Source organism: Poromitra crassiceps, assembly GCF_964638095.1.
Source record: "Poromitra crassiceps genome assembly, chromosome: 17".
Classification (NCBI taxonomy): domain Eukaryota; kingdom Metazoa; phylum Chordata; class Actinopteri; order Beryciformes; family Melamphaidae; genus Poromitra; species Poromitra crassiceps.
In genome coordinates, this window is record NC_139635.1 from 4,671,794 (window position 1) to 4,698,483 (window position 26,690).

The window sequence follows — 26,690 nt, forward strand, 5'->3', positions numbered from 1 at the left end:
AAATATCTTGGACTTGTCCTTGATAAACACGCATTTCCTAAAAGGCACTACCTTGTTGGCTGAATCAGCAAACAGAGCGCTTGGGGGTGTTATAGGTAAAACAAAGGCTCTGAAGGATATTGGTTTCTCTACCTACTCCAAACTATATCAAGCCTGTGTTTGCCCAGTGTTGGACTATGTAGCAGGGGTGTGGGGATTTAAACAGTACCCCAAAAGTGAGGCTGTTCACAACAGAGCCATACAATACTTTTTGGGCGTACATAAGTTTGTACCAATCCTGGCTGTCATGGGTGATATGGGGTGGGAGCCTAATGAGGTACGTTGGAGTATGTGTATGATGCGACTTTGGAATAGGTTACTGGGACTGAATACCAACAGAATCTCTAGAAAGGTCTTTGAGTGGGATATGATGGTAAACGGAGCATGGGCTAGGGACATGCATGATGTCCTTCTAAGAGCTGGGTTGGAAGATGTTTTCCACAGAAAACAACTCATAGTTATTAGTGTAGTGAAAGACATTATTTTTCAGAAAGTAAAGGATAAATGGGCATCAGATAATGTATATGTTACAAACCAAAACTTTGCACCTTCTGTGAAATAAAGCATGTGTACGGCACAGAGAATTATGTTTTGTATAATCTGTCTAAGAAAAAGCGGTCTCTATGTGCTCAAATCAGAGCTGGCATACTTGGCCTTCATATTGAGACAGGCCGATTTGTGGGCACTGCTGAGGATAGACTGTGCAGTCTGTGTGAACTTAAAGGAAGTTGAAAACGAAACGCACTTTGTATTCTATTGTCCCTTCTATAATACTATCAGGCAGAGTTTTTTTAATAAGGTAGACAAAGAAAATGAATTTGTGTGGTTGGAAGACTGAAAAATTCATACGGCTCTTCCAATATGAAACTTTTGCATTTGCCACTTTCTTAGAAAAGGCTTGGTTGATGAGGAGGAATTAAATGTATAGATAAAATAAGAAAAAGAAAATGTATATATTTTGTGTAACTGTGTCATATAATCCCATGTGGTATGGGCCACAATGTGGCATGACACGCAAATAAAATAATTATTCATTTATTCATTCATTCATAAGCCTCTGTACTTTTGTAGTTCCGTAGCTCTTCGCTATCAACACCTTCAGAAAAGATGAAATAATTAACATCTATGTAGCTAAGCTCTGGCCATAGCTTCATGTTATCTACCCACTCTGTAAGCTTCAACGGGTGAGGCATGGTCACAAGACAACCACACAACGTTACTATGTTTAGCCATTTCGGTTATACCTTCGTTCTTTGACAGTAACCTCGCTTCACCAGGCTCTTCTCGGCTTTGAGAGCGGCGCGCACCTCCTTGCTAGTGAAAAAAATGTAAACAGGAAGTCGACAACCGGCAACTGCTGAGAATCATGGGAAACGTGCGTCCAGGAATAAGGTGAATAGGGACAAGGTGAGAAGCCCGGACTCAGAGTAGAGCCGCTGGTCCTTGTCTCCTGGTCGCTTCCCCATGGAAGTTTAGCAGGCACGTCCAGCTGGGAGGAGGCCACGGGGCAGACCGAGCACCAGGTGGAGTGATTACATCTCCACACTGGCCTGAGAATGCCTTGGGATCTCCTAGTCAGAGCTGGTTAATGTGACCAGGGAAAGGGAAGTTTGGGGTCCCCTGCTGGAACTACTACCTCCATGACCCGACTGCGGAGAAGCGGTTGATCATGGATGATGGATGTACATGTACTGTAGGCCTACATGTCGTAGTGGTGGTGTTCAGGATGTTTCCATGCGGGGTGTACATGTGGAAATGGTAGTGATGGTAGCATGACATAATTTCCCCCCGGGGATCAATAAAGTTATTCCGATTCTGATTATGCTTGTAGGTGATGGTAATACAGGTACTATAAGTATTGTAGTACATATTTGCAGGTATTCGTGCAAGAACTCAGTGTACATGTACAGTGTTCAGTAGATTTCTTTCCCTCCCTCCTTCCTGTTTTAGAAGACAAATATACAGATTACCAAAATAGTTCCATCAGTACGATTATGTCCCAGATAATCATACCGCGATATAAATTCAGCTATGTATATTAAAATTAAAGATAGCCAGTAGCCACCCATACATATGTCATTGACCATCTGCAAATAGCACCATTGAATTCCTCACCCCTAAAAATGTAGGTGTGGCCAGTGGAATCTTGATTCTAGGTTATCTAGAAGGCGAGATATTGAGAAACTAGTGTTTGAAGGTCGCAATTTAAAAAATCTGACATCTGAGAAAATGGAATCATATATTTTCTGACATGTTATGCTCTAAGGGTTTCAAAAATATATAGTTTTCATAATCATATTCACAATCATTTCATAATTGAACGAAATTACACAAGGAACCGCACTAACTCTACCTCCTGAGCCATAGCCACCCCGACTAATCTCCTGATTTCATAGTGAGACAACCACACAAATTGGTGTTTCACAGTTTCTGTAATATGTAGACTCTAGACTTTAGGATGTGTTGTGGTACCTGGTACCAACCCAGCGCAAGCTGGTGAGGACCGCATGTATACAGTCAATGGGCTCGGCTCGCTTTGCCACTGGAAATGCATGGAACCCAAGAAGACATACGTGCCCAAATTTCAGTCCATTTGGTGCAAGACCTTCCAGTTTCTAACCGCTAGCCACATCAGTCAACCGTTGCAAGCTTTGACATTTGCCTCCTGTCTCACTCATATTTTTTGTGATGTAAATTTTAGATGTTGACTTTTGGTCACATCTTTTGTATATTTTGTATGTTCATTTTATTTTATTAGTATTTATTTTACTGTGAGATGAATGTAAGACTAATTAAAAGTAATTTAGCCTACTTTACCTCCTTGTATTTATTCTATTAATTTGGGGTTATGGGGCGGGGAGACCTTGAGGGGTATGCCATTCACCGATAGCTACCCCAGAAAATGTCCTTTTTCACAGCCCAATGTTGGCAGGTATGCATGAGACACATGAGGCAACACTCGAAAGCTGAAATTTCTGCTTTATAGGAGTTTTTAGATCATATTGATAGGATTAGTGCTTCAAAAGTAAATAGCTATTTTTTGCAGCAGGTGTGCATATAATTGTATTCTTTGCTCTCGCGGGCCACATAAAATGAGGTGCTGAGCCACATCGGGTCTTGAGTTTGACACGTGTCTTAGTGTACTTCAGTGGACGCCACGGGGTCAAACCCAGTGGCAGGTTCAGAGTCCAGAGACCCCAGGCTGTCTTCCTGTCTGTGGGACAGAGCGGACACACACATCGGTCCGTCCTCCTCTTCGCCAAACAGACTGGGCGGGGTCTCTTCGGCGGGCTCCGCCCCCACGGCGTGCACGCGCTTCAGGTGCTGCTGCAGGTTCCCGCGGCGGTTAAAGGCGGCGGGGCAGAGCTGGCAGGCGTGCGGCTTCTCCCCCGTGTGGATGATGGAGTGTCTCTCCAGGTTCGACTTGCACTTCTTGTCTTGTCCGCAGACCTGGCAGACGAAGCTCTCGGCCATCTTGGCTCCATTGGCGTGCACCACCTCTCTGTGTCTCTTCAGGTGGCTGAGGCGCCTGAAGCGGCGCTCGCAGAACTGGCACGCGTGAGGCCTAGCGCCCGTGTGGGTCAACGCGTGACTGTCCAGCAGAGACTTGAACTTAAATGCCTGGCCGCAATCCTTGCACACAAACACTTTCGGCGTGGCCTGGTCCTTCCTGTGGAAGACCGTCTGTGGCGCCTCCTCTCTTTTCAGCTTGAAGTGCACGAGTATCTGGTGCTGCTTGAGGCGCGCGGCGCGCTGGAAGCCGCGCGGACACATGCCGCAGCGGTGAGGCTGGTCTCCGGTGTGCGTGCGGGAATGGGCCGCCAGGAGAACGTCAGACTTCAGCCGTTTCCCGCACACGGTGCATACGAAGGGCTTGTCCTCCTGGGGCGTGTTTCCACCCTTTGCCCCGGGGACATGCACCAGGAGCCGGTGGCGTTTGAGCTGGTACGGACGGGCAAACTTGCGGCCGCAGAGGTCGCAGAGGTGCGGCCGTTCTCCGGTGTGCGTTTGGAAGTGAGTGGCAAGCTGAGACCTGCATCTAAACTCTCTCCCACACAGATCACACAGCAGAGAGCTGGGCTCAGGCAGCCCCTCAGCCCCCTCCATGTGGATGATCTGCCTGTGGCGCTCCAGGTCATTGGTCCTCATGTAGGCCTTGGGGCAGAGATCACAGGGGTGGGGCTTCACTCCTGTGTGGATGACTTCATGCGTTTTAAGTCTGGACCTGCAGGGAGATAGGATTTGTAAGAACTGGTTCAATTTCAGATCATGCATCGCTGGGGCGTCTGGGTAGTGTAGCGGTACCACCACAGAGACCCGGGTTCACCTCCCGGCAGTGGTACCTCCAGCTTGGTCAGACACTCCTACAGACACAATTGGCTGGGTGGGAAGCAAGTCTACAACTCTTCCCACATCAGCAGAGGGGGTGGAGCAACAACTGGGGCAGCAGGGGGAATTGCACAAGGAAAATGTGAGAAAAATCCTTGAAAAAAGGTTGTGTGTGTGTTTATATATATACACACACACAACCTTTACATGTACTGTATATATATATATATATATATATATATAGGGCTTGCTTGAAATTAACTTTTTTTTATCAATATGGCTCCTAGATTTTAAAGTTACCAGCCAATCCACTAGCCTTTTTTTCCTTGAAATAAACCAGTGCCACTAGCTTAATTTAAGCATAAGTATCCGTAAAAAAAGATAAATGTTCTGGCATAATACATCTATAAATTACAGTATTTCACTGATATTCTTAAATTGAATATATATATATATATATATATATATATATATATATATATATATATATATAGTGGGGCGGCATAGCTCAATATATGAGACTAATCGTTAATTTTCATTTTGTGATAAAAACACCAAATTTTGCAGATATGTTAAGATATATTCTGAACAAAACTGGATATTGGGGCATCGCAAATTTGCCCTGGTGGCCGTGGCAGACATTTCTCAAAATGGCCACCATCAATTTGTTAACATTTCCTATCCCATTGGACCACATGCAATACCAGACATAATATAGATCCTAGTAAGCCTGAGAACCTAATAAAAATACGAATTCAAAATGATATGGACTTTTACAAAGTAAACGCTTTTTATGGTTAAATAAAGGATATTGATTGACAACTCCGGGGTATAAAATGAGGCCTACACAATACCAGCCATTAGCTAATAGCTAGAGTTAGCCTGTCGCAAATAGACACTGGAGGTTTTATTTGGGGTAAAGCACGAGGAGAGTATTTATATGGATATCTCTGGGAAGTGCTTTGACGATGGGGATGTTCCCAAGCTCCTCTCCTCGTAGCTGTTGTATAAGGATATACAGAAGAGACAGGCAGCTGGATAATGTTAGTTAGAAAAACGACCCGACTGAGAGACAGCAAAACTGGGCTGCCCAGTTAGTGAATGCAAGTTGACACGTAGCCAAAGCTTCAGTTAGATTTCATCTGTTAAACCAACATTTGTTCCAAAATGAATTAAATTATAATGTAACCGAGCGTTTTGACTTCTTTATATATTGTTGTTATGAATGAAAGACACAGAGACCGCTTCGAGTTGGGAGCTGCTGCCATTCATTTACTTGGTCAGGGGCGAGAGAGATACACAGAGCAAGAGTGAACCACACTCACTTCCCTTTCTGGACATCAAAATAAGAGTACACATTAACAGAATATTATTATTATTATTATTATTATTTGGATAATAATTTCCCCCTGTATGATGGTTTGTTGCCCAGATCACCCCGGAGTCTGGCTGCTAGGAGCAATCTCCGATGATGAAATTCAGATTTCCGTACAGGCGTCATTTTGATAAACTGACCTCGTAGTGGGAATCTACATGGCGAGACAAAAATTATTAGAACTTAAAGTGCCATATTTACAGAGCTAGAGAGGATTGACTACACAACAAACTGTTGCACCATAAGTTATAAATCAGAAAGACTACATACACTATTGCCTAAGTGACGTCACCACGAGCTTCCACGAGTTATGTAGTTTTTATACGAAACTAACCCCTACGTTTCAGGTTGACGACAAACTACGACTTCCTTTACATGCAAAGTTATGTTTTAAATTGACAAAATGTACGTTGGCACCCCGTGGCACAATTCAAACGGGATCAAAAAAGTAACGTTATTCTCCGTTCACCGCCATTCAGATTTTTTTCAGCGCTGGTACAGGGAGAAAGCAGGAAGTGACTTTGGCTCTCTATTGTCTTGTCTGTGTGTTCTGTGTATTTATGGAAAATAAGGAAAGAGAAAGGGTATTTATGATCACACACAAAAACATTGCAACGTGGATCTATTACTTTATTTCATTGCCATTATTGTGAAGGTTCTAACCAGAAGTTTGTTTTATTCTGGCTCACTTGACACTGCTCAGAGTTGCGGTGCTGACATTTGCGGCTTCAGTCTGCACGTGAATTGTTATTACAAACGGTGTGCATAAATGTAGAATCAAAGGCCAGAACGCAACAACAGCTTGCAGTCATAAACACACAGGTGTCATGTCATGGTTGTGTCAGTCTAACCCTAACCCCTTCAAATAAAGTGTTAGTTAGACGGTAACCAAGGCAAATGATTGATTTTTGTTTCTACTTTTTGATTGTTGTTCTTTTTTCTTTTCTTTTTTATTGTTGATTTTCTCTTCTTTGTCTATTTTGTGGTTCTTCTTTCCTTCTTGTTTCTGTTGTATTGTCTGCTTTGTACGGATTATTGTTATTTGGCTTTCTGAGATAGAGGCCCTGAATAAGCCCTTTCAGGGTTTCTCGTCTCTCTAACTGCACTTTACTTTCTTGTTTGCATTTTTTATCCGTTTTATACTTATATGATGAGTTGGGGGGTTTATGTTTAAGAAAGAAACAGTTAATGAGAAAAGAAGCGTGGACCTGCAGCTGAAGGTCTTTCCACACACGTGGCACAGCCAGGCGCGGTCGTGGGTGCGCCGCCTCTCGAGCCGGTCCACGCCGTGCGGGTGGAGTCGGTCCAGGTGGTGCTGCAGGTTGTCGCGGCGGTTGAAGCGTAGGGAGCAGAGGGGACAGTTGTACGGTTTCTGCCCCGTGTGGGTGAAGGAGTGGCGGGCCAGGCTCGATCTGCACTTCATGACCTTCCCACAGACGTCACAGAAGGAGCTCTCGGTGGTCTCGGGCTGCGGTTCACAGGGAGCGCCCGGACACTCGGGCGGAGCGGGAGTTGGGGGCGCTCTGGCTGCGGCGCTATGGGCGACGTCAGGATGGACAGAATGAGACTGGAGAGAGTCGGGATCTGGAGGGAGAGAAGAGAGTCTGTATGTGGGTTTCCAGTTTTTACGCTTGGGGGAGGTGGAAAAATTGGTGTATTGCGTACTGCAGTACTCTATACTGCAGTACTCTATACTGCAGTACTCTGTACCTGCAGTATAGAGTACTGCAGGGATGACGCATTTTTGTAGTCTGAAGGCGGAAGTCCCGGACATGTTGGACCCAACTTTTGAAACGGTTTCTGAAAATCGCGTAAAAAACACATTTACTTTTCAAAAGTCATAAAACTTATTCACGTTTGTGAAGATTATCCTACTGAACACAAATTACCACCCCCATAAACGTTTGTTAACCACAGACCTTATTTTAAGTGAACTTCCCATTCTAAAACCCCATTCACTTTTCCCCTGAAGATCCAACATGCTACTTCCGGACTCATTCCTGCAGTGCTCTTTTAAGTAACCGGGATACTGGTATTCATCATGTATACAGGGATATGAATAAGCAGATTTCTCTGTGTTCCATGTAAACACGGTATTCCAAATAAAACCAGGATAACCTCATAACCGGGATACTCAAGTCAATGTAAATGCAGTCAATGATTTAAATGGTAAATAGACTTCATTTCTATAGCGCTTTTATCCAAAATGCCTTACAAATATGCCCACATTCACACACACATTCATACGCCAATGGTGGCAAGCTACCCCGGAGGGTGCTGGTGGCAAGTGTGCAACCATCAAGGAGCGATTCGAGGAGCCAGGGATCAAACTTCTTTTATTCCAAAGCATTTGGTGGATGACTCACTCTACCTCCTCAGCCACAGCCTTTCATCTATGTTTTCTTCTTCTGAGCCAAACTGCACTAGTTGTAGATGCTTAGTCTCACCCCTTGTCCCGATTGGTTTAAAATTTAAATGTCAAGGCTTACGTTTGCCCATGGATATCTTCTACTCCACCAATCAACATAGGTTTCAGTCTTTTGAACCACCAATCAACATGTATTTTTTTTTATGTGAAGAAATACAGAGGGAAACCAAAATGAAGCAGCAACACAAAGTATAACCAAGACAGGGAAAAATCTCATTCTAAATAAAAACGCACCCTGAAAAAAATATATTTTCTTGGCCGATTCCGATTTCCGATTTTTGAATAGTCTGACTTGCCGATACCGATTTTTGCCGATTACGATTTTCTTTCTAAGAACAAGAATTGACAGCTTACACAAACGTTTTTGTAACTTTGTTTGAAAATTAAGATTCATATAACAATTCTTATCATTTGCATGAAGTAGGACCATCTCACTCAAACACATCTCAAAATAAAATTGTTCCAGGTTACTGGACAGAGCTTTTTTGTGCAAATACAATGAATACAAAAATTAAATAAAATCCAATAGCCTATATCCCACAGCTAGCATGCATTTACTTTTCCCAAAAAAAACAGGTGCAACAGAACATCAAAATGATCCATGGACAAGGAGTTTATAGCCTGGCTCCAGACCAGTCCTCTTGAGTAGAGGGGAAATGAGTTTATGAGTTACAGTAACGATCTTCAGTCAGGCGGAGTTTACACACAATTTCGTATGCGTTTTTTTTTATCTGCCATCCGAAAAAGATCGTCACGCACAGAAAACCTTGCACACTTGTGAGTCCAATGTATTTTTATTATGTCCGTCGTTCTATTTGCAATACGAAACATAAGCTACTTTCACACATGAACTCCGGATCAGGTGAGGGTTGCTCCCCACTGAGCTTGCCCCGGATGATACGTGAAGTGTACCCTTTCACACATGAGGCATGTTGCATTCTCACGAGTAGCACCTCCGCAGAGTTTGTGAAGTAGAGAGGGGGCGGGGGTGGGGGAATTTGGGCATGACCACACAATGGGCAGTTGTGAAAACTAAAAATACATAATGGGCGATAACTGCCTAACGTTCACGGTAGGGGTGCACCGATCGATCGGCACGCAATCTGTATCGGCCGATTTGGACCTCAAATATGTGATCTGCTGTTTCCGATATTCCTTTAATGTTGCCGATCGCATAGCCGATCATGCTGCACGTGAGAAACATGAGGCAGCCCATTTTCATGTCTTCAATGTCTATCGTTTAACTTTCATATTGTGCTCTAACGTTTATATCATTGTGTTGCAAAGCACACGCTTTGATTTCGTCAGTGTACTCACCTCCATGCACACACCGCACCAGACTGTCAACACACCCCTTGCGTCTTTGAATCACACAAATCAGCTGGTGATTAGAGCAGACTCAGCAGAGAGAAGTTACCTCCAGTCCTCCCGCCTACCGAGGCATTTGCATGCTGTTAAGTCCGTGTGTATTAAAGTCCCAGATTGACACGGTGGTACTGTGGTAGTCGGGGTAGTGCACGCGCACACACACAGACAATTTCCACGCAAGCATTGATGTTCCCGCGGGCACTTTGAAGGAAGCGAAAGTGTGCGGCTGAGTATGTGGATGTGCGCTCCGTTCAGACGGACTTTCTTCCTTTCTCAGTTGAACATGTTCTAATCCCTTTCTTCCATCCATGTGTGCGTATATGACCAACCAGTAAGTCATTATTATGTTAATATTCCTGTATTGCATTCCCTTTTGGTTTTAGATCGATCTACCTGCAATCATTGCAATAACGTTTGTTTAGGCGTGCACTTGCGGTTTGATTGTCTGTTGCGCTAATTAATGCCACTACTCAGATGGAGTTTAGCTCGTGTGTAGCTTGTGATTCTGTTGTTTCTCCCGTCATGTAACCCTGTCACCATTATGTAGATCGCACTCATAGTGCTGCTAATTATAACACTGTAACTCGGCCTCGATGGGCGGGTCGTTTTGATGTTCGTTCGATGCGGATCCCAATGTATGACGGTTATTGTGCATAACCCCGGTTCTATGAGTGGGAGCTCTTTGGCTTTAGTCATGGTTCAAGACTGGTGTTTAAGAGTAACTGACTTACAGTTTAGCTAATTATCATTTATATATTATTAGTTGTTAATTATCACTATAATTGGCCTATATAACAGCAAGCTTGGTTACTGACCTGTTTGTATATTTTATTGCCTCCTTTTTCCAGACCACACACAATCCTACTATTCCTGTCATAATGCTGTAAAGAGCCTATACTGCTGTACTGTACTGAAGAGAACTGACAACTAAACGGTTGAACTCCCATCTGTCTCCTGCCTCGTGTTTTTACGGACACCCCAGGGCGTATATATATATATATCGGTGATCGGTAATCGGTAATCGGTGATCGGTCGATGATCGGTTGGGCAGATATTTCTCATAGGTGATCGGCAATCGGTGATCGGTGGCAAAAAACGTGATCGGTGCACCCCTAGTTCACGGCATATAATCGTTTGCGCATAACGTTAGTAATTAATTAAACAACCCTACAACTCATGCCCAGATGCATCGATTTCCTCGAGTCGCAAGCACTACAAACAAAACAGGTCTTTGCTATGTTCAGTCCTAAAATGCATCAAACCTACTAGAATTATACAGAATACAGGAAGCTAGACGTTTTTACCTTCAAAATAAAATAAATGTTGTATTACTTAGTAACAAAAAAACAGAATGGTCGACTCACTACTGGTTAAAATTGACTTTTCGAAGGGAGCAGATATTCTTCCAGTTTATCTCCGTTCTGTATCTTTCAAAACACACACAAAAAAAGATTACACGTGCATTTACTTTATTTAATTGCCATTATTGCGAAGGTTATACCCGGAAGTTTTCGTTTTATAATGCCTGACTTGACGCTACTTGGAATTTGCAGTTCTGCCTTGAATCTTCACAAACGCTGTGTACACGTTAAATCAAAGGTATGAACGCAACCAGATCCAGATACCCTACCTAGCGATGTCCAATACAGGGAAGCGGGACGACCCTTGCGTCCAAAAATACTTATTAAATGTGTGTGCTGTGCGAAGCTAGGCAGACATTAAATCAGATCAGAGCCATGAGCCTTTCAATCCAGCAACATGTTGGCTGACGCACACGGAGCAGGTTTGAGCTTTGGAAACACTGAAACGGCTATTTATATAATAATAATCTGTCACGCTGGCTTTCTGTCCCTGTCCTCATGCACTCACTGAGCAGCTACTTCACGGACCTCTGGAGGGGGGGACACAATCCGCTCCCGGCACTACGGCTGGGGGTACACTTCCCTACGGCTAGGAGGAGGAGGACCAAAATCTGTTCACACATAGACCGCCATACGGATGCCCTCTAGATAACTCCTGAATTCCAGACATGTGTGAAAGCAGCTAAATAGTCTCTCCTGTATCCACGTTACAACATGACTGACAGGCTGAGGCAGCAGCGCTGATGTGGAATGGAGAAGGCAGGTCGGGGAATGGTTATACTGGACACAATGCTCACGTTCACCTCGCCAAGCCAGCTGTGCGCTGTGGCCGGGTGCAGCAGCGCTGCTTCCCGGTTAGAGAGAGCAGAGAGAGGGGGGGCCAGTGAGGTGAAGCGAGCCGCTCAGACTGGACTCCAGCCGAGCGGGACTCGGCCGCACCTCTGTCTCCACGGCTTATTTTCGACTTGCATGTGTGACGAACTGCGAGCTTTGTCTACTTCACTGATGGGGAAAAAATTCCACAACGAGGAAGGTATACTGGTGTGTGTGGTGTGGTGGCTGGGTGCCTGTCTCGGTGCTTTGGGGTGCGCGCACGTCACGTGAAAATCGGCTCACAGAATCAGCTATTTAGAGTGACCGGCGCAGATCACTGATCGAGGCAGATCACATGAAAATCGGCCATTTCCGGTCACGTGCCGATCGATCGGTGCATCCCTATTAAAAATGTTTAAAAATAAATAGACCAGGTCAGGGTACTCAAGTATAACCCATTTTCAATGGTTTTAAATTGAAAAAACAAAATGGGGGAATCAGTTTTTTTGTTTTTGTTTTTCCGTTTGTTTTTCTTAATTTTTTCCTTTTTCCAGTTTTCGTTTTTTCGTTTTCAATTTCCGTTTTAAACTTTAAAACGGAAAAACGTTTTTAGCAAAAAAAAATTGTTTTTTTTGGTGCCAAATTCATGGCGGGCCACTTAAAAATGGGCAGCGGGCCGCAGTTGGCCCGCGGGCCGTAGTTTGGCCACCCCTGCTCTAGAGGGTGCATCACAGGGCACAAAGACCAGCCAATAGCAGAAGGTCAGTTCAGTACCCTACTTTTCACCACTAGGTGTCAGGCTTAACCACAGATTTAGGTGGGGTGAAGTGACTCTTTACACAGCGGGCAATGTCAGACTACAAGATGGAAATAAATGTAACGAGTTGTCTGATATCAGGCTAGCAAATGCATCCATTCTAAGACAAAGCAATGGCCGGGCCTGATCATCATCTACACTCACCTCCATCTGGTGGAGTCCAGGTTGGATCACTCCCCTCCTCCTCCTCCTCCTCCTCCCCCCCTTCCTCCTCTGGAGTGGGGGATGATCGGCCGAGCGGGAGGTATGGAGGACAGACGGAGAGCCTGTGGAGGGGGATGTGCGGCAGGCGGGCGGTGCGGAGCGGAGTGTGGGACACAGGCGGGGGCGGAGAGGCACCAGGGGGCGCGCTGGATTCGCCCGTCCCACTCTCCCGCTGTGTCTTGGGGCGGGAACCCGACCGTGCAGGGCGGGGGCGAGATCGGGTGCATTTGGTGGAGGAGCGGAGCGTGGACGGGGTGCGTCTGGTGGAGGAGCGTAGTGCGGTCGGGGTGAGTCTGTTGGAGGAGCGTAGTGCGGTCGGGGTGCGTCTGTTGGAGGAGCGGAGCACGGCCCGGGTGCGTTTGGCGGCGGGTTGGGACGTGCCGTCAGTCCTGTGGGTGGTGCAGTGCTGAAGCAGAGCACCTCCCTCCTGTCCGTCCGCTCTGACGGTGAAACACTGCAGCAACAAACCTGGAGGGACAGACAGAGAGAGAGACAGACAGAGAGAGAGAGTGACAGAGAGAGACAGATAGAGACAGACGGTTGCATTGGATGGAAAGGGGCGGAACTGTAGTCAACCAAAAAAAATCCTGGTCAACAGAAATTCTTGATTGGGGGGGGGGGTCTCTATAAGTTTAGACATTTATCATTTCAAAACAGTTTCACATATCCAAAATCCTATTGATAACTTTAGGTCGCGGTAGTCCATAGATGACCCAGAAAGTTTTTCATGTGGTTTGGCCAAACGGTCTAGGAGGAGATAGCAAAAGTAGGTTTTTGATCAAATTCAAAATGGCGGAAAATCTAGGCACACGCAAATGGGTGGGGCCTATATGGATAGATGCGTATTGATCCAAAGAATCCCTGAGAAGTGAAATTTTGAGTATCGGACTCACGGTTCAGAAGATATGGACCATAACGCAAAATGGTCTGTTATAGCGCCACCATCTGGCCGATATGGGTCATTTTTTGTTTCTGAGTAGTGAGTCACATTTCCAATCTATCTGCCCAGTCTGGCTACGCTGAGCATTACAGTTTCTGCTGTACATACAGTTTTAGCAGAGAATAATAAAAAAAAAAAAAAATCAGAACAGTTACAAGTCTCGCAGTGCCAGCCGCCCCCCAAGCCATCACTGATGATGTCAGATTTATGACTGACATCACTGATGTCATCAGTGGGATTTATGACATCACTGGGATTTATGACATCTCTGTTTCCCTCGGTCTGTTATGTCACCTGAAGCAGACTTTAGGGGTGCGGTCTTGGTGAGGCTGGTACATGGCACGCATGTTGCCATAATCAGCAGAGTTGGAGGAGTTAGCAGTGGTGTTTTTAGATCCTTTTTAGGGGTGCTTGAGGACTCCTAAATTTCATCTGAGCACCCCTACAAAATACTAGACATCCAGTCGATTCTGTAGGTACCAGCCATGTTATGCTAGCTTGCTGGGAAGCGGGTGTAACATAGCTCCAAAGTGGGCAAAGTTTTTGACAAGGGTAAATGGGCATCACTACTCAAATGGGTCCCTTGACCTCTCATATCAAGATATCTGAATGAAATTGGGCTAATTAGAATCACATGATTCTTAGCCTTACAGAGATGTCTTGACATGCCAGCTACATAGGGTATATGAGCTCCTAGGGCTACGTTCACACACAGCACCCAAGCCTTGCCTACGCCATGCCTTTACCCACGCTTTTAAATAGGCATCCTTTTAGTCAATGAGGCTGTGTACACAGGGCACCTCAACGTGAACCTTGCGTGTACCCACGCCTCGCCTGAGCTGCGCCGATTTTATCGTTTAGGCATGAGTTCTATTTTCAAGCCGACTAGGCGCGTGAAGGCAGACTTCTTCTGTCAAGCCATGAAGGAAAAACGCGATTGACGAGTGGTTGAAGAGTTGAAGAGTGATTGACGGGTGGCTATCACGTGGGGCTTTCTCCCCGTCAAACAAATCTTCACCCTGACCGAAGAAGCAAGATGGACAATGAAAAGTTAATCCACTTAGTACAACAGCATCCAGTTCTCTATGACAACAGTGACCCAAGAAGGAGACCTGGTTATACATATCCAGCATCAATAGCACATTAAATATATCCGATTTATTTTACCTACCCATGATAATTCGGGACCACACGTGACAAAAAAAAACACTCGGGAGAGAGGAGAGGCGCTTGTAACTCGGCTCAGGTTCAGCGTGGAATAGGCGTGCAGTGTGATCGCAAAAGCGTGTGACACACACACTCAGACCAGTGAAATAAGCCAATAAAGGGGGCATGGTGATGCAGTGGTAAGCACTGTCGCCTCACAGCTAGAAGGTCCTGGGTTCGATTCCCGGGACGCTGTGAGCGCTGAAGGAGTGCGTGCCCCTCCGCATGCCCTCGAATGCCCACCGCCTGGGTGAGGTCGTCAAAAAGGCCTTTCTGTGTGGAGTTAGCATGTTCTCCCCGTGCCCCCTGGGGGTTTCCTTCATATACCCCACACCAAAACATGCAATATCCTGGTCGCTGAAGTGGTGCCTCCTCTGGTCGTTAGGGGCGCCTGTTCGGAAGGAGGGGAACTCGTTGGAATAGCGTGATCCTCCCACGTGCTATGTCCTACCGGTGAAGCTTCCCCTGTCAGGTGAAAAGAAGCGGCTGGCTAACTGCCCATGTCTCGGAGGAAGCATGGAGCCAGTTTCGGCTCTCCCCAGATCGGCAGAGGGTGGAGCAGCAACCAGGATAAATAAATAAAAAATTTGCACTAATGGGCGATAAAAATGGGATAAAAAAAAACATATATATATATATATATATATATATATATATACATACATATATATATATATATATACATACATACATATATATATATATATATATATATATATATATATATATATATATATATATATACATACAGTACATATATAGCGTTAGCCTAGTATACTACATGGGCAAGTGCTGTACTGGATTATAATACAGCATGGAAGTTTATTTGGAGTCAACTGCAGCGGTCGCACCGACGGCAGCAGAAACAGTAAGTTCATCTACCCAAATCGCTCATTTATAGCGTTGTGAAATGTCAGGCAGGGAGTTCCCCAAGCCCCCGTGGCTGGTGATTTCTCCGCCTACTGGCCTCTGGCCTACCGGTTACTTTATAGATTAAAAAATAAAAAATAAATTACAGTGCACCTGAACGCAACATACAAGATACCCGCTGAATAAGTGTCCAAATGTTCATGTCATTCTGCCCAATACTCTCTGGCCAGTAATCTCATGTGTAAGAAATGACTGTTCTACATTGAAGTAAAAATGAAAATAATTAACTTGGTTAACTGGTTTTGGATTTATTTAGCTTCAAGAGTGCATTTTTGTTCATGTGACCCCCAACACAGACTTTGAGAATCCCGGGCCACTTACTGATACTTATGCTTAAATTAACCCACTGATATTCTGGTTTATTTCTAGAAAAACATTTTGGCTAGTGAAAATTCTTAATTGGCTGGTAACTTCTAGCAGCCATATTGGCAGGTGGTCAAAAAGGTTAATTTCAAGCAATGCAGGGAGAGCAAGTGGTGACATAGGAGTGAGTGAGAAAAGGATCAAATATTGGTGTTTAAGACTGAATAATGACATCACAACTGTTAATTTAAAATTAGTTATTCCTCTAAACCTGACTTCAAATGCCCCACGTTTTTTCACGATGGCGCCGTTCGGCCCCCAACCCTCAGCAAAATCTGGCCCTCTGGTAGCGAGGAAATTTTTTTGTGGTCCTCTATCATCAAAGTTCCTGGGTTACGGCATGACAATATTTGTTCGGCCCCCGACAACAATCTGGGTTTCTCATGTGGCCCCCCATGAAAAATAATTGCCCACGTTCTGCCTGAGGAAATCAAGTCAGCTGACGCAGTGACGTCTTTAACGGCCTTCTTAAAACATACTTTTATCAGAGAGCCTTTCCTGATTTTAAATTCCTTTGAACTCTTTTATTTTTACCGGACCAACCGCACCTACGCCCACCTGGACAAACCGGCTAGCACTGTGAGAGTCATGTTCTTTGACTTCTCCAGTGCCTTCAACACCATCAGGCCGGCTGTACTGGGTGAGAAGCTGACTGCGATGCAGGTGGATGCCTTCCTTGTATCCTGGATTGTTGACTACCTGTGGCAGACCACAGTATGTACGCTTGCAAAACTGTGTGTCGGACAGGGTGGTCAGCAACACTGGGGCACCACAGGGGACAGTCTTCTCTCCCTTCTTCTTCACCAACTACACCACGGACTTCACCTATACCAGACAGAGTCTTGCCACCTTCAGAAGTTCTCTGATGACTCTGCTCTAGTTGGATGTATCAACAATGGTGATGAGGACGAGTATCAGGCTGTGGTGGGTAACTGTCACATGGTGCAGCTCAACGTGACAAAGACAAAGGAACTGGTGGTGAACCTGAGGAGGGCCAAGTCACCGGTGACCCCCGTTTCCATCCATGGGGTCAGTGTGGACATCGTGGAGGACTACAAGTACCTTGGAGTGTACATAGACAATAAACTGGACTGGGCTAAGAACACAGAGGCCCTCTACAAGAAAGAGCAAAGCCGTCTCTACTTTCTGAGACTGCTGAGGTCCTTCAACATCTGCCGGACCATGCTGAGGATGTTCTATGAGTCAGTGGTGGCCAGTGCCTTCCTGTACGCTGTAGTGTGCTGGGGCAGCAGGCTGAGGGCAGCGGACGCAAATAGACTCAACAAACTGATCCGCAAGGCAAGGGAGTCGGACATCATGGGGCTGGAGCTGAGCTCTCTGACAGCAGTGTCGGAGAGGAGAATGTTATCCAGGCTACGTTCCATCATGGACAACGCCTCCCATCCACTCCATGACGTGCTGGTCGAACACAGGAGCACGTTCAGTGCAAGACTGATTCCACCCAGATGCACCCCAGAGCGACACAGGAAGTCATTCCTGCCTGTGGCCATCAAACTCATTGGCCCAATTCCAATCCACCCCCTAAAGACTCAAGCCCTGAACCCTCAGTCCCTCTAATGGCCGCCATCTGAAAGTGGTTGAGTCATCAAGTGTGGAAGGGATCCACATTGGATAAATAGGAGGATTGGGACAGCAGAGCCCTTTGCACTTGACAAGATGATGTTGACTCTGGCAGGTTTGGGGTTCGCTATATATTGTTTATTGTCAAGACGCTTTGAGGGATATAATCCCTGATGAGTCTGTTCTCATCCAGGCTCTGGCTCTACAGAGTGGACAACAGGTCATTTAAAAATAAATGTAGCCTACTGCAAAATCTGCAATCTGCAACATGTGTAATTATAATTAAAATAAGCATAATAATGACATGTCACCCAACATTATACACAATGTCATTACTGTACAATACAGATTCGGTAAAACTATTTCTCATTCATCAAAAAAGTTGTGGATTGCAATTGTAATAGAAATGATCGATGATTATTCTAGGATTGTGTAAAATAACTACTTGCATTCCTCTGATATAATATTTTTGTCTAATCTGAAATCCCTATTAATGTTTACAGCAGGGAACAGCTGATGGCGCTACGCTCGCCGGCCGGCGAGGTGGTATCGGCAGTGTTGGGAACGTTACTTTAAAAAAGTAATTAGTTATAGTTACTCACTACTTGTTCCAAAAAGTAACTGAGTTAGTAACTGAATTACTCTATAATAAAACTAACTAGTTACCAGGGAAAGTAACTATTTGCGTTATCTCCACCTTGAAAATGCCAAATTTTCATGGATTGCTGCAAACCTGAGGGTACCCTCACGGGCCCCTCGGCCGAAGCCGGGCTTGTTTTTTATTTATTTTTAATTAATAGGTCCGGGGTCGGGCCGTTTCAATAATTCAATTAAATAATGTTGTATTAGCGTGCTCGCTTGATTTTACACAGCGGAGCAGTCAGACAAAGAGGAGGAGTGCACAGACACTCCCCCAAGCCACACACAGACGTAGCTGTAGACAGCTCCCAAACAGAGAGAGAGAGATAGAGAGAGTCAAATAGACAGAGAGAGAGGCTGCGCAGGACGGCCGCGCGGCGACGCAGCACGCGGAACAGAGAGGGAGAGAGATGTGTCATTATATCGTAATATTGGCTTCGGGCCTCGCAACGGGCTGGATCGGGCACGGGTCTGCATGTCACGGGCCGGGGAGGGCTCGGGCCGAAATTTCAGGCCCCCGCAGCTCTCTACTCCGGACTCGCCATTTCTGCAGCTTCCTCGAATCTGTTTGGTTTGTCTGTGTGTGTGTGTGTGTGTCGCCCGTGTCCTGACTCCTGGCTCGTGTGTAACACTGGCTCCGATTGGCTACCATGAAACACATGACTCAGCCTTAGCCAATCATAATCGTTTATCTCGTTATGTTAACCCACCCGGTCTCCTCACTTCACAACACTAGTGTAGGCTACGGGTAGTTTACTCAATCATTTCATAGTAATGCACCGCATTTAGCGTTCAGTAACGATAACGGCGTTGTAACGACGGAAACAGTAATTAGTTAGATTACCCCGTTACTGAAAAAATAACGGCGTTACCTAACGCCGTTCTTTTAAACGGCGTTATTCCAAACACTGGGTATCGGTGCGGCTGATTCTGGAGGAATTAACAAGAAACGCACGGCGTGGAAGGAGGGGAAGAGGCAGAAGAGCGAGGCAGAGAAAAAACGAAGCAAGGAGGGAACGTAGGAGATTCAAGCCAAGTCTCCCCTCTCTGATTATGGGCAACGTAAGATCGTTAGCGAATAAGATGGAGGAACTAACAGGTCTGGCGAGGACACAGAGAGAATTTCGGGAGTGCAGCTTAATGTGCTTCACGGAATCCTGGCTAAACAAAGATATCCCGGACTTTAATGCATCAATTGACGGATTCCAAACGATACGAGCAGATCGGGACAGCACCCTGTGCGGTAAGAAGAAAGGAGGTGGGCTTGCCATTCTCGTAAACAACAGATGGTGCAACCCGGCTCATATCAGCATTAAAGAACGCTTGTGCTCACCGGACACTGAGCTTTTAGCTGTAGGACTACGGCCATATTATTTGCCAAGAGAGTATTCTCATGTGATTGTTGTGGCAATCTATATCCCCCCTTCCGCTAATCCGACAGCAGCGTGTGACACTATCCACAACGCCATTGCTGGTCTACAGACTAAGCATCCGAGTGCATTGATACTGATATCAGGGGATTTTAATCACGTGACTATGGCAAAGACACTGCCTAACTTTAGACAGTACGTGAGCTGTAGCACTAGGGGCGACAGAACAATTGACTTGATGTATGCAAACGTGAAGGATGCTTACTCCTAGTCACCCCTCCCCCCGCTTGGCCGCTCCGACCACAATCTAGTCTCCCTCAGATCCAGATATACCCCGAGGGTGAAAACACTGCCTGTGACCTCTAGGACAGTGAGGGTATGGTCTGAGGAAGGAATGGAGGCTCTTAGAGCCTGTTTTGAGATAACAGACTGGCAGGCACTCTGTGACCCACATGGTGAGGATATCGATGGGATCACTGAGTGCATTACGGACTACATTAACTTTTGTGTGGATTGCAACATACCCACAAAGGAAATAAAATGTTTCCCGAACAATAAACCTTGGGTAACTAAAGACATCAAGGCCATTCTGAACGCCAAGAAAAGAGCGTTTAGGTCGGGGGACAAGATAGGATCCGAGCCATCCAGGGGGAACTGAAAGCGAGCATTAAAGTGGCTAAAGAATGCTACAGGTCGAAGCTTGAGGCAAAGCTCCAGCAAAACAGCATGAGGGAGGTGTGGAGAGGTGTGAAAGCCATTACTGGCTTTAACCAAGCGGGGGGTGGGGGGGTGGAGGGGGGGGTTGATCGGGCCAACGAATTGAATCTGTTTTTCAATAGATTTGACACGGCTGGCCCGGGGGCCCCCTCCCCCGACTCCCCCGACTGCAGTATACAAACAGCAGCCCCCGCCATACGGCTCTCCCCCCCCCTCTCTCTCCCTCTGGCCCCGGCTGATGGCCCACCTCCCCCCCCCCTCATCCTCCAGGCCATACCCCCCACCCCCCGTCTCCCAGTGACGAGGTCACACACCCCCCTCCCCCCCCGATGGGCCTCAGAGCTGATGATGCCACTCCCCCCCCCCCACCCACGCTGACCATCACAGCTGACCAGGTGAAGAATCAGCTGTTGAGACTACACACAAGGAAAGCAGCCGGCCCGGATGGCGTCAGTCCCATGGTGCTCAAAGCCTGTGCCCCCCAGCTGTGTGATGTACTACAGCTGATCTTCAACAAGAGCCTGAGTCTCCAAAAGGTCCCCGTGATGTGGAAAATGTCCTGTATCGTTCCTGTAGCGAAAAAGCCAAGACCCAGTGGCTCCAATGACTACAGGCCGGTAGCTTTGACGTCCCACATCATGAAGACCCTGGAGAAACTCGTCCTGGAGCAGCTCAGGCCTATGGTCAAACCATCCCTTGACCCCCTCCAGTTCGCCTACCAGCCCCGACTGGGAGTGGAGGACGCGGTCATCTACCTTACCAACCGCGCCTACGCCCACCTTGACAACCCGGCCAGCACTGTGAGAGTCATGTTCTTTGACTTCTCCAGTGCTTTCAACACCATCAGGCCGGCTCTACTGGGTGAGAAGCTGACAGCGATGCGAGTGGATGCCCCCCTGGTGGCCTGGATTGTGGACTACCTGTCTGGCAGACCACAGTATGTGCGCCTGAAGAACTGTGTGTCAGACAGAGTCTTGCCACCTTCAGAAGTTCTCTGACGACTCTACGATAGTGGGATGTATCAAAGATGGTGACGATGATGAGTATCGGGATGTGGTGGCCAACTTTGTCACATGGTGTGAGCTGAACCACCTGCAGCTCAACGTGTCAAAGACAAAGGAGCTAGTGGTGGACCTGAGGAGGGTCAAGGCTCCGGTGACCCCTGTCTCAATCCACGGGGTCAGTGTTGACATAGTGGAGGATTACAAGTACCTTGGAGTGTACATTGACAATAAACTAGACTGGGCTAAGAACTCTGATGCACTCTACAAGAAGGGGCAAAGCCGTCTCTACTTTCTGAGACGGCTGAGGTCCTTCAACGTCTGCCGGACCATGCTGAGGATGTTCTACGAGTCGGTAGTGGCTAGTGCCTTCCTGTATGCTATTGTGTGCTGGGGCAGCAGGCTGAAGGCAGCGGATGCCAACAGACTCAACAAACTGATCCGTAAGGCCAGGGACATTGTGGGGCTGGATCTGGGCTCTCTGACTGCGGTGTCAGAGAAGAGAACGTTGTCCAGGCTACGCTCCATCATGAACAATGACTCGCACCCACTCCATGACGTGCTAGTCAAACACAGGAGTACGTTCAGTGAGAGACTGATTCCACCTAGATGCAATACGGAGAGGCACAGGAAATCATTCCTGCCTGTGGCCATTGGTCTATTTAATGCCTCTCTTAAAAGAGCACCTCGGAGACGCTCAGTCTCCCTGAGACTGAGCCAGCCGATAGGTTAACTGTGCCTGGCTGAGCCACGTGTAACGTATAGGGCAAGCCGACTTAATATAAATCACGTGCAATATGTGCAATATGTGCAATATGTGCAATATGTCACGTGCAATAATGATAATTGACACGGAATGTATACTATACTTACTCTACGTATTTGTATTTTGCTACTTAGACATTCTACTTATTTTTGCTTTTTGCTTCTATCGCATTTACTAGTTATTCTATGCTATGTTGTGTTTTTTCTGCTTATTTGCTTAATATTGCATTTACTATGGTTTATTTTATTTTATTTTATGCTATGTGTGTCCTGTGAGCGAGCTACTGTAACTTGTCCCAATTTCCCCCCGGGGATCATTAAAGTCTTTCTGATTCTGATTCTGATTCTGATGTAATGTTTCATTGTCAATTAAGGCATTCCAGCGCACTCGCAAACACTGCGTTCGTTTCGTGCGTTCTTTTATTTTTTTGACAGATATTTGCAGCCTTCCCCGTTTTATACATCACAACGCTATGCATTGTGGGCAATTCCCTTTCCGTAAGTGGCCACAGCTGCTCCCTTACAGTAAGGGGGCAGAAAGGGCTCACTCCAAGCCCTCATTTACTTTGTGATTTCACCGTGGGACATCCCTAAGCCCTCACTCCCTTCACGTGGGCAAGACACTTAACCCTCCTTGCTCCCGATGGTGTGTAGGCACCCTGCGTGGCAGCCTGCCGCCATCGGTGTATGAATGGGTGAATGTAGACTATCTACTGATTGTAAAGCGCTTTGGATAAAAGCGCTATATAAATGCAGGCCATTTACTATTTAGGCCATTTACCATTTAGGCCATTTACGTGAACGCGCCTCTAAGGGGGTGAGTCAGTAAGGGGGCGGATTGGAATTGGGCCATTAACTCCTCACTCAGAACACCCGTCACTCTGAGTCAGCCAATCGGATAGCCGTGGCTCACTCACCCCACCCGTCAAAACCCAACCAACTTAGAGAATGTAAACCTGATGTGCAATGGAACTATGTGCAATTACTGCAATTTGACACGTACGGTACTTAACCGTTGTAACTTATATTGGATGCTATTTTATTGATTCTCACTGTACAGAACAGTCCTATGTCTCTGAGAATGTAGATGTTGCTGCTTATGTAGATATGGTGGTCTGTTGATATTTTCATGTCTGAGTATGAGCAACTGTAGCATGTCACAATTTCCCCTCAGGGATCATTAAAGTTTTTCTGATTCTGATTCTTTAAAAAAGTTTACCTTGGGTTTTATAGACCAAATGTTTTGTCAGTTTTATTTTACAACCTGATTATTTTAAGACTTGTCGGTTTTATTTCGCTGCCTTTGTAAAATGGATTTTGAAAAGTGCTCTATAAATATTATGATGATTATTTTGAGGAAACTGTGGAGACAGATGTGTGAGACAGCAGCTCTCTCTCTCTCTCACCTGGTTGGTTGAGCAGGTCCACCTGGACAGCAGCATCTCTCCTCTCTGCTGCCTCGCTCTGACAGCCCACCTCTCTTCTCTCCTCTGGGCTCTCCCACTGACAGCCCACCTCTCTGCTCCTCTCCTCCTCCTCTCTCAGGAAGAAGCTGCATAGTTCACCTCCAGGGGGCGCCAGCAGTACAGATGCCATCTTTCACCGGGCCCTGCCACACAGAGAGAGGATCAGTTGAGTTTCAGTCAGGTTTTTCTGTCGCAATTCAGATCAGGACATATGAGGATTATTTTCTATATTCTCCCTGACATAACAGAACAGAATGAGATGTTTGATACAACTACCAGCCTGGTCTTGGCCACATCACTGTCATAACCATAATCACAGTCAAAAACATTCTAAAAAAGGGAATTACTGCAGAAACATCTGACAGACAGGCAGACATTCTACGGTATTATAGATTTTGATTTTTTTTTATTGATCGATCAGTCTATAAAATGTCAAAGTTAATGACAAATCTCCATCACAGTTCACCGAGCCCCAAATGATTCTTCAGATTGCCAGAGCCAAAAAGCTCAGATGATGATAATAAATTAATACCCTTTATTTGTATGGAACCTTTCATTTACAACATGCAGCTCAACGTCAATAAAGGACAGATAAAAAGATACAATCAAAAATCAAATCAGGTATAAAATGAAACAGAAAAGGAGCAAATCTTAGAATTTGAGAAGCTGCTGTAACAGAACATGTTTCGTAATTTTACTTCTCACTACCGACACTGATACTCCACTACCATTCAAAGGTTTTAGAACCCATTTTTATTGAAATTGAAGCAGTTCAAGTCCAGTGAATAACCTGAAATGGTGCAAAGGGCAACAAACCCTCTGTATTAAAGCAGTAATGGATGCCCCCCCCCCCCCCCCACACACACACACACACACACTTGTAACATTACTCACATTGAGTTGAAAACGGGAAAGAATTTGAAGTTTCTTCTTTCTCTTAACATTCACAAAACAACTGACTTCTGCTCCCTTCTCCCCTCTTCCTGGTTCTCTGAACTGGACATGGGTGTACGCTTGTTTAATACCGCCTGAAACGTTACTCGAGTACTGACGTTACAAACGGGTACCGGAGTAACCGAGTACTCCCGCCCATCCCTAGTGATTGACAGGTCGCCTGTCCGATCACGGACCAATAGCAGGCGGCGCCGCGGCTCTACTCGTCCAAGATGGCGACGGTCAAAATGCCAAACTCGAGGCTTCAATACGGGAGTCCACAAACCAATGGGTGAGGTCATGGAGGCTACGTCCATATTTGTACATAGGCGATGGTTTCTACCAGTCATTCTACAGGACAATTGTTTCAATGACTACTTCTTCTATGGTTTCTACCAGTCATTTTACAGGACAACGGTTTCAATTACTTCTTCTATGGTTTCTACCAGTCATTCTACAGGACAACGGTTTCAGTGACTTCTTCTTCGACCTTCATGCAGCTCTGTCAGTGTAGTCCCTCCTGTCTCTCATTGACATGGCCAGGGTTAGAGGTTTTGGGTGTGTCTCTGCGTGTTTTCTCTTGCCCCGGCAGCGTGCGTGTGGCTGGGTGTGTGGCAGCAGCCTGGGCCCTTCAGGAGACCCATGGAGACGTTCTCTGAAGGTGCGGGTCAGAGCCTGTATCCTGGCTGTCAGGGCGTCCAGCGCGGGGCCGTCTGTACAGCCAGACGTCAGCGCTCGCTGGCTCTCCAGAGCCTTCTGTGTCTTCTGCAAACTGCTGCTGGCTGCTGGGTCAGAGGGGCTGTGTCCCTGTAACACATGGGAATGTAATGTCAGCGTTGGAATACTGATCAAGTCTACCAAGTATCCATACTGTACAAACAGCTTAGCTCAACTTCATGAGAAAATACATGTTCTTTATTTTAGCCCTCTATCGCAGTGGTTCCCAAAGTGGTGGTCGGGACCCCCAGGGGGCAGCGTGACACCACTGGGTGGGTCGCGAGATGATTTCCAGAATGTGTGAAATTGGCCTAAAGAATATGTGGACTACAAAATGTGTGAAATACAATTTAAAAACTATTAAAAAGAGCGCATTTTAACCATAATTGTTTGTTTTGTTTATGAAACGTTAGTAGTATGCTTCAACCACCTCCGGGTATAGTGGGGGTCGCAAGCCTCTGGCACCGTTATTTTGGGGGTCGCGGGCTGAAAAGTTTAGGAACCCTTGGTCTATCGCATGGAGTTGCTATATGGAAACGTCATGCAAATTTGTTGCATACTGACTTTCTATTGATATGCTGTATTAGGGGTGTGCCATATCATATTGTTATCGATATATCGTTACAATTCATATTCATATAATCAAAAATTCATATTGTGATCATGGCAATATTCCGACTTGTTGATGTAATGTCACACCGTTACGCAGCGTGATGGTGTGACGTACGCATAGCAACAAGTATGGCTTAAAGCGGCTCCAAGCAGGAGGAGTTAATTCCAAAAAGGGGAGTGACTTCAGTAGTGTAGAACAGAGTCCTGCACGGGGTCTAATTTTGCAAACCCGTGCCCGCCCAGACCCGTCAATATAAGAACCATGCCCGCCCCGTTACCCGTGATGATCTCAAAATCAAAACCAGGCCCCGCCCAGACCCATCAATATAAGACCCGTGGCTCGACCCGTTACCCGTGATCAATGAATCACACAGGCTAGAAACACAGTCGCTCAGTTTGAACCAAACCAAACTGCCACCGTTTCACACAGGGTGCTAATCATTAGCTCATTGAGTGCCATTGACGTCTAAAGACGTCAATTCAAATAGTAACGTAGAGTGCCATTGACGTCTAAAGACGTCAATTGCGTTTTTTGACGGTGGGATGTGAATCAAAGCCTGATGCATCTCCTGTAAAAATATGGGGGATTTTGAAGGTGTATAGCTATTTTACGGGCCCATTAGGTGGCAACAGTGCTCTCCGGATTAGAGAAAGGTGAGAAAAAAGAGTAGAAGAAGCCATGGGGAAACGGAAACCGATGCATGCTGGAGCTAACG

General features: G+C 46.0%; 1 protein-coding gene across 1 annotated transcript; it reads right to left on the reverse strand.

The window, feature by feature from the left end:
* Positions 1–3,174: 3,174 nt before the first annotated feature.
* LOC310792014 (uncharacterized protein) lies at positions 3,175–23,842 on the reverse strand (the record flags this gene model as incomplete). The annotated part of the gene is made up of 5 exons (XM_083653696.1): positions 3,175–4,264; positions 6,952–7,327; positions 7,409–7,468; positions 12,675–13,202; positions 23,653–23,842. The coding sequence occupies 5 exons, from the start codon at positions 23,840–23,842 to the stop codon at positions 3,175–3,177; spliced, it is 2,244 nt and encodes a 747-aa protein (XP_083509822.1).
* Between the last annotated feature and the right edge of the window lie 2,848 nt (positions 23,843–26,690).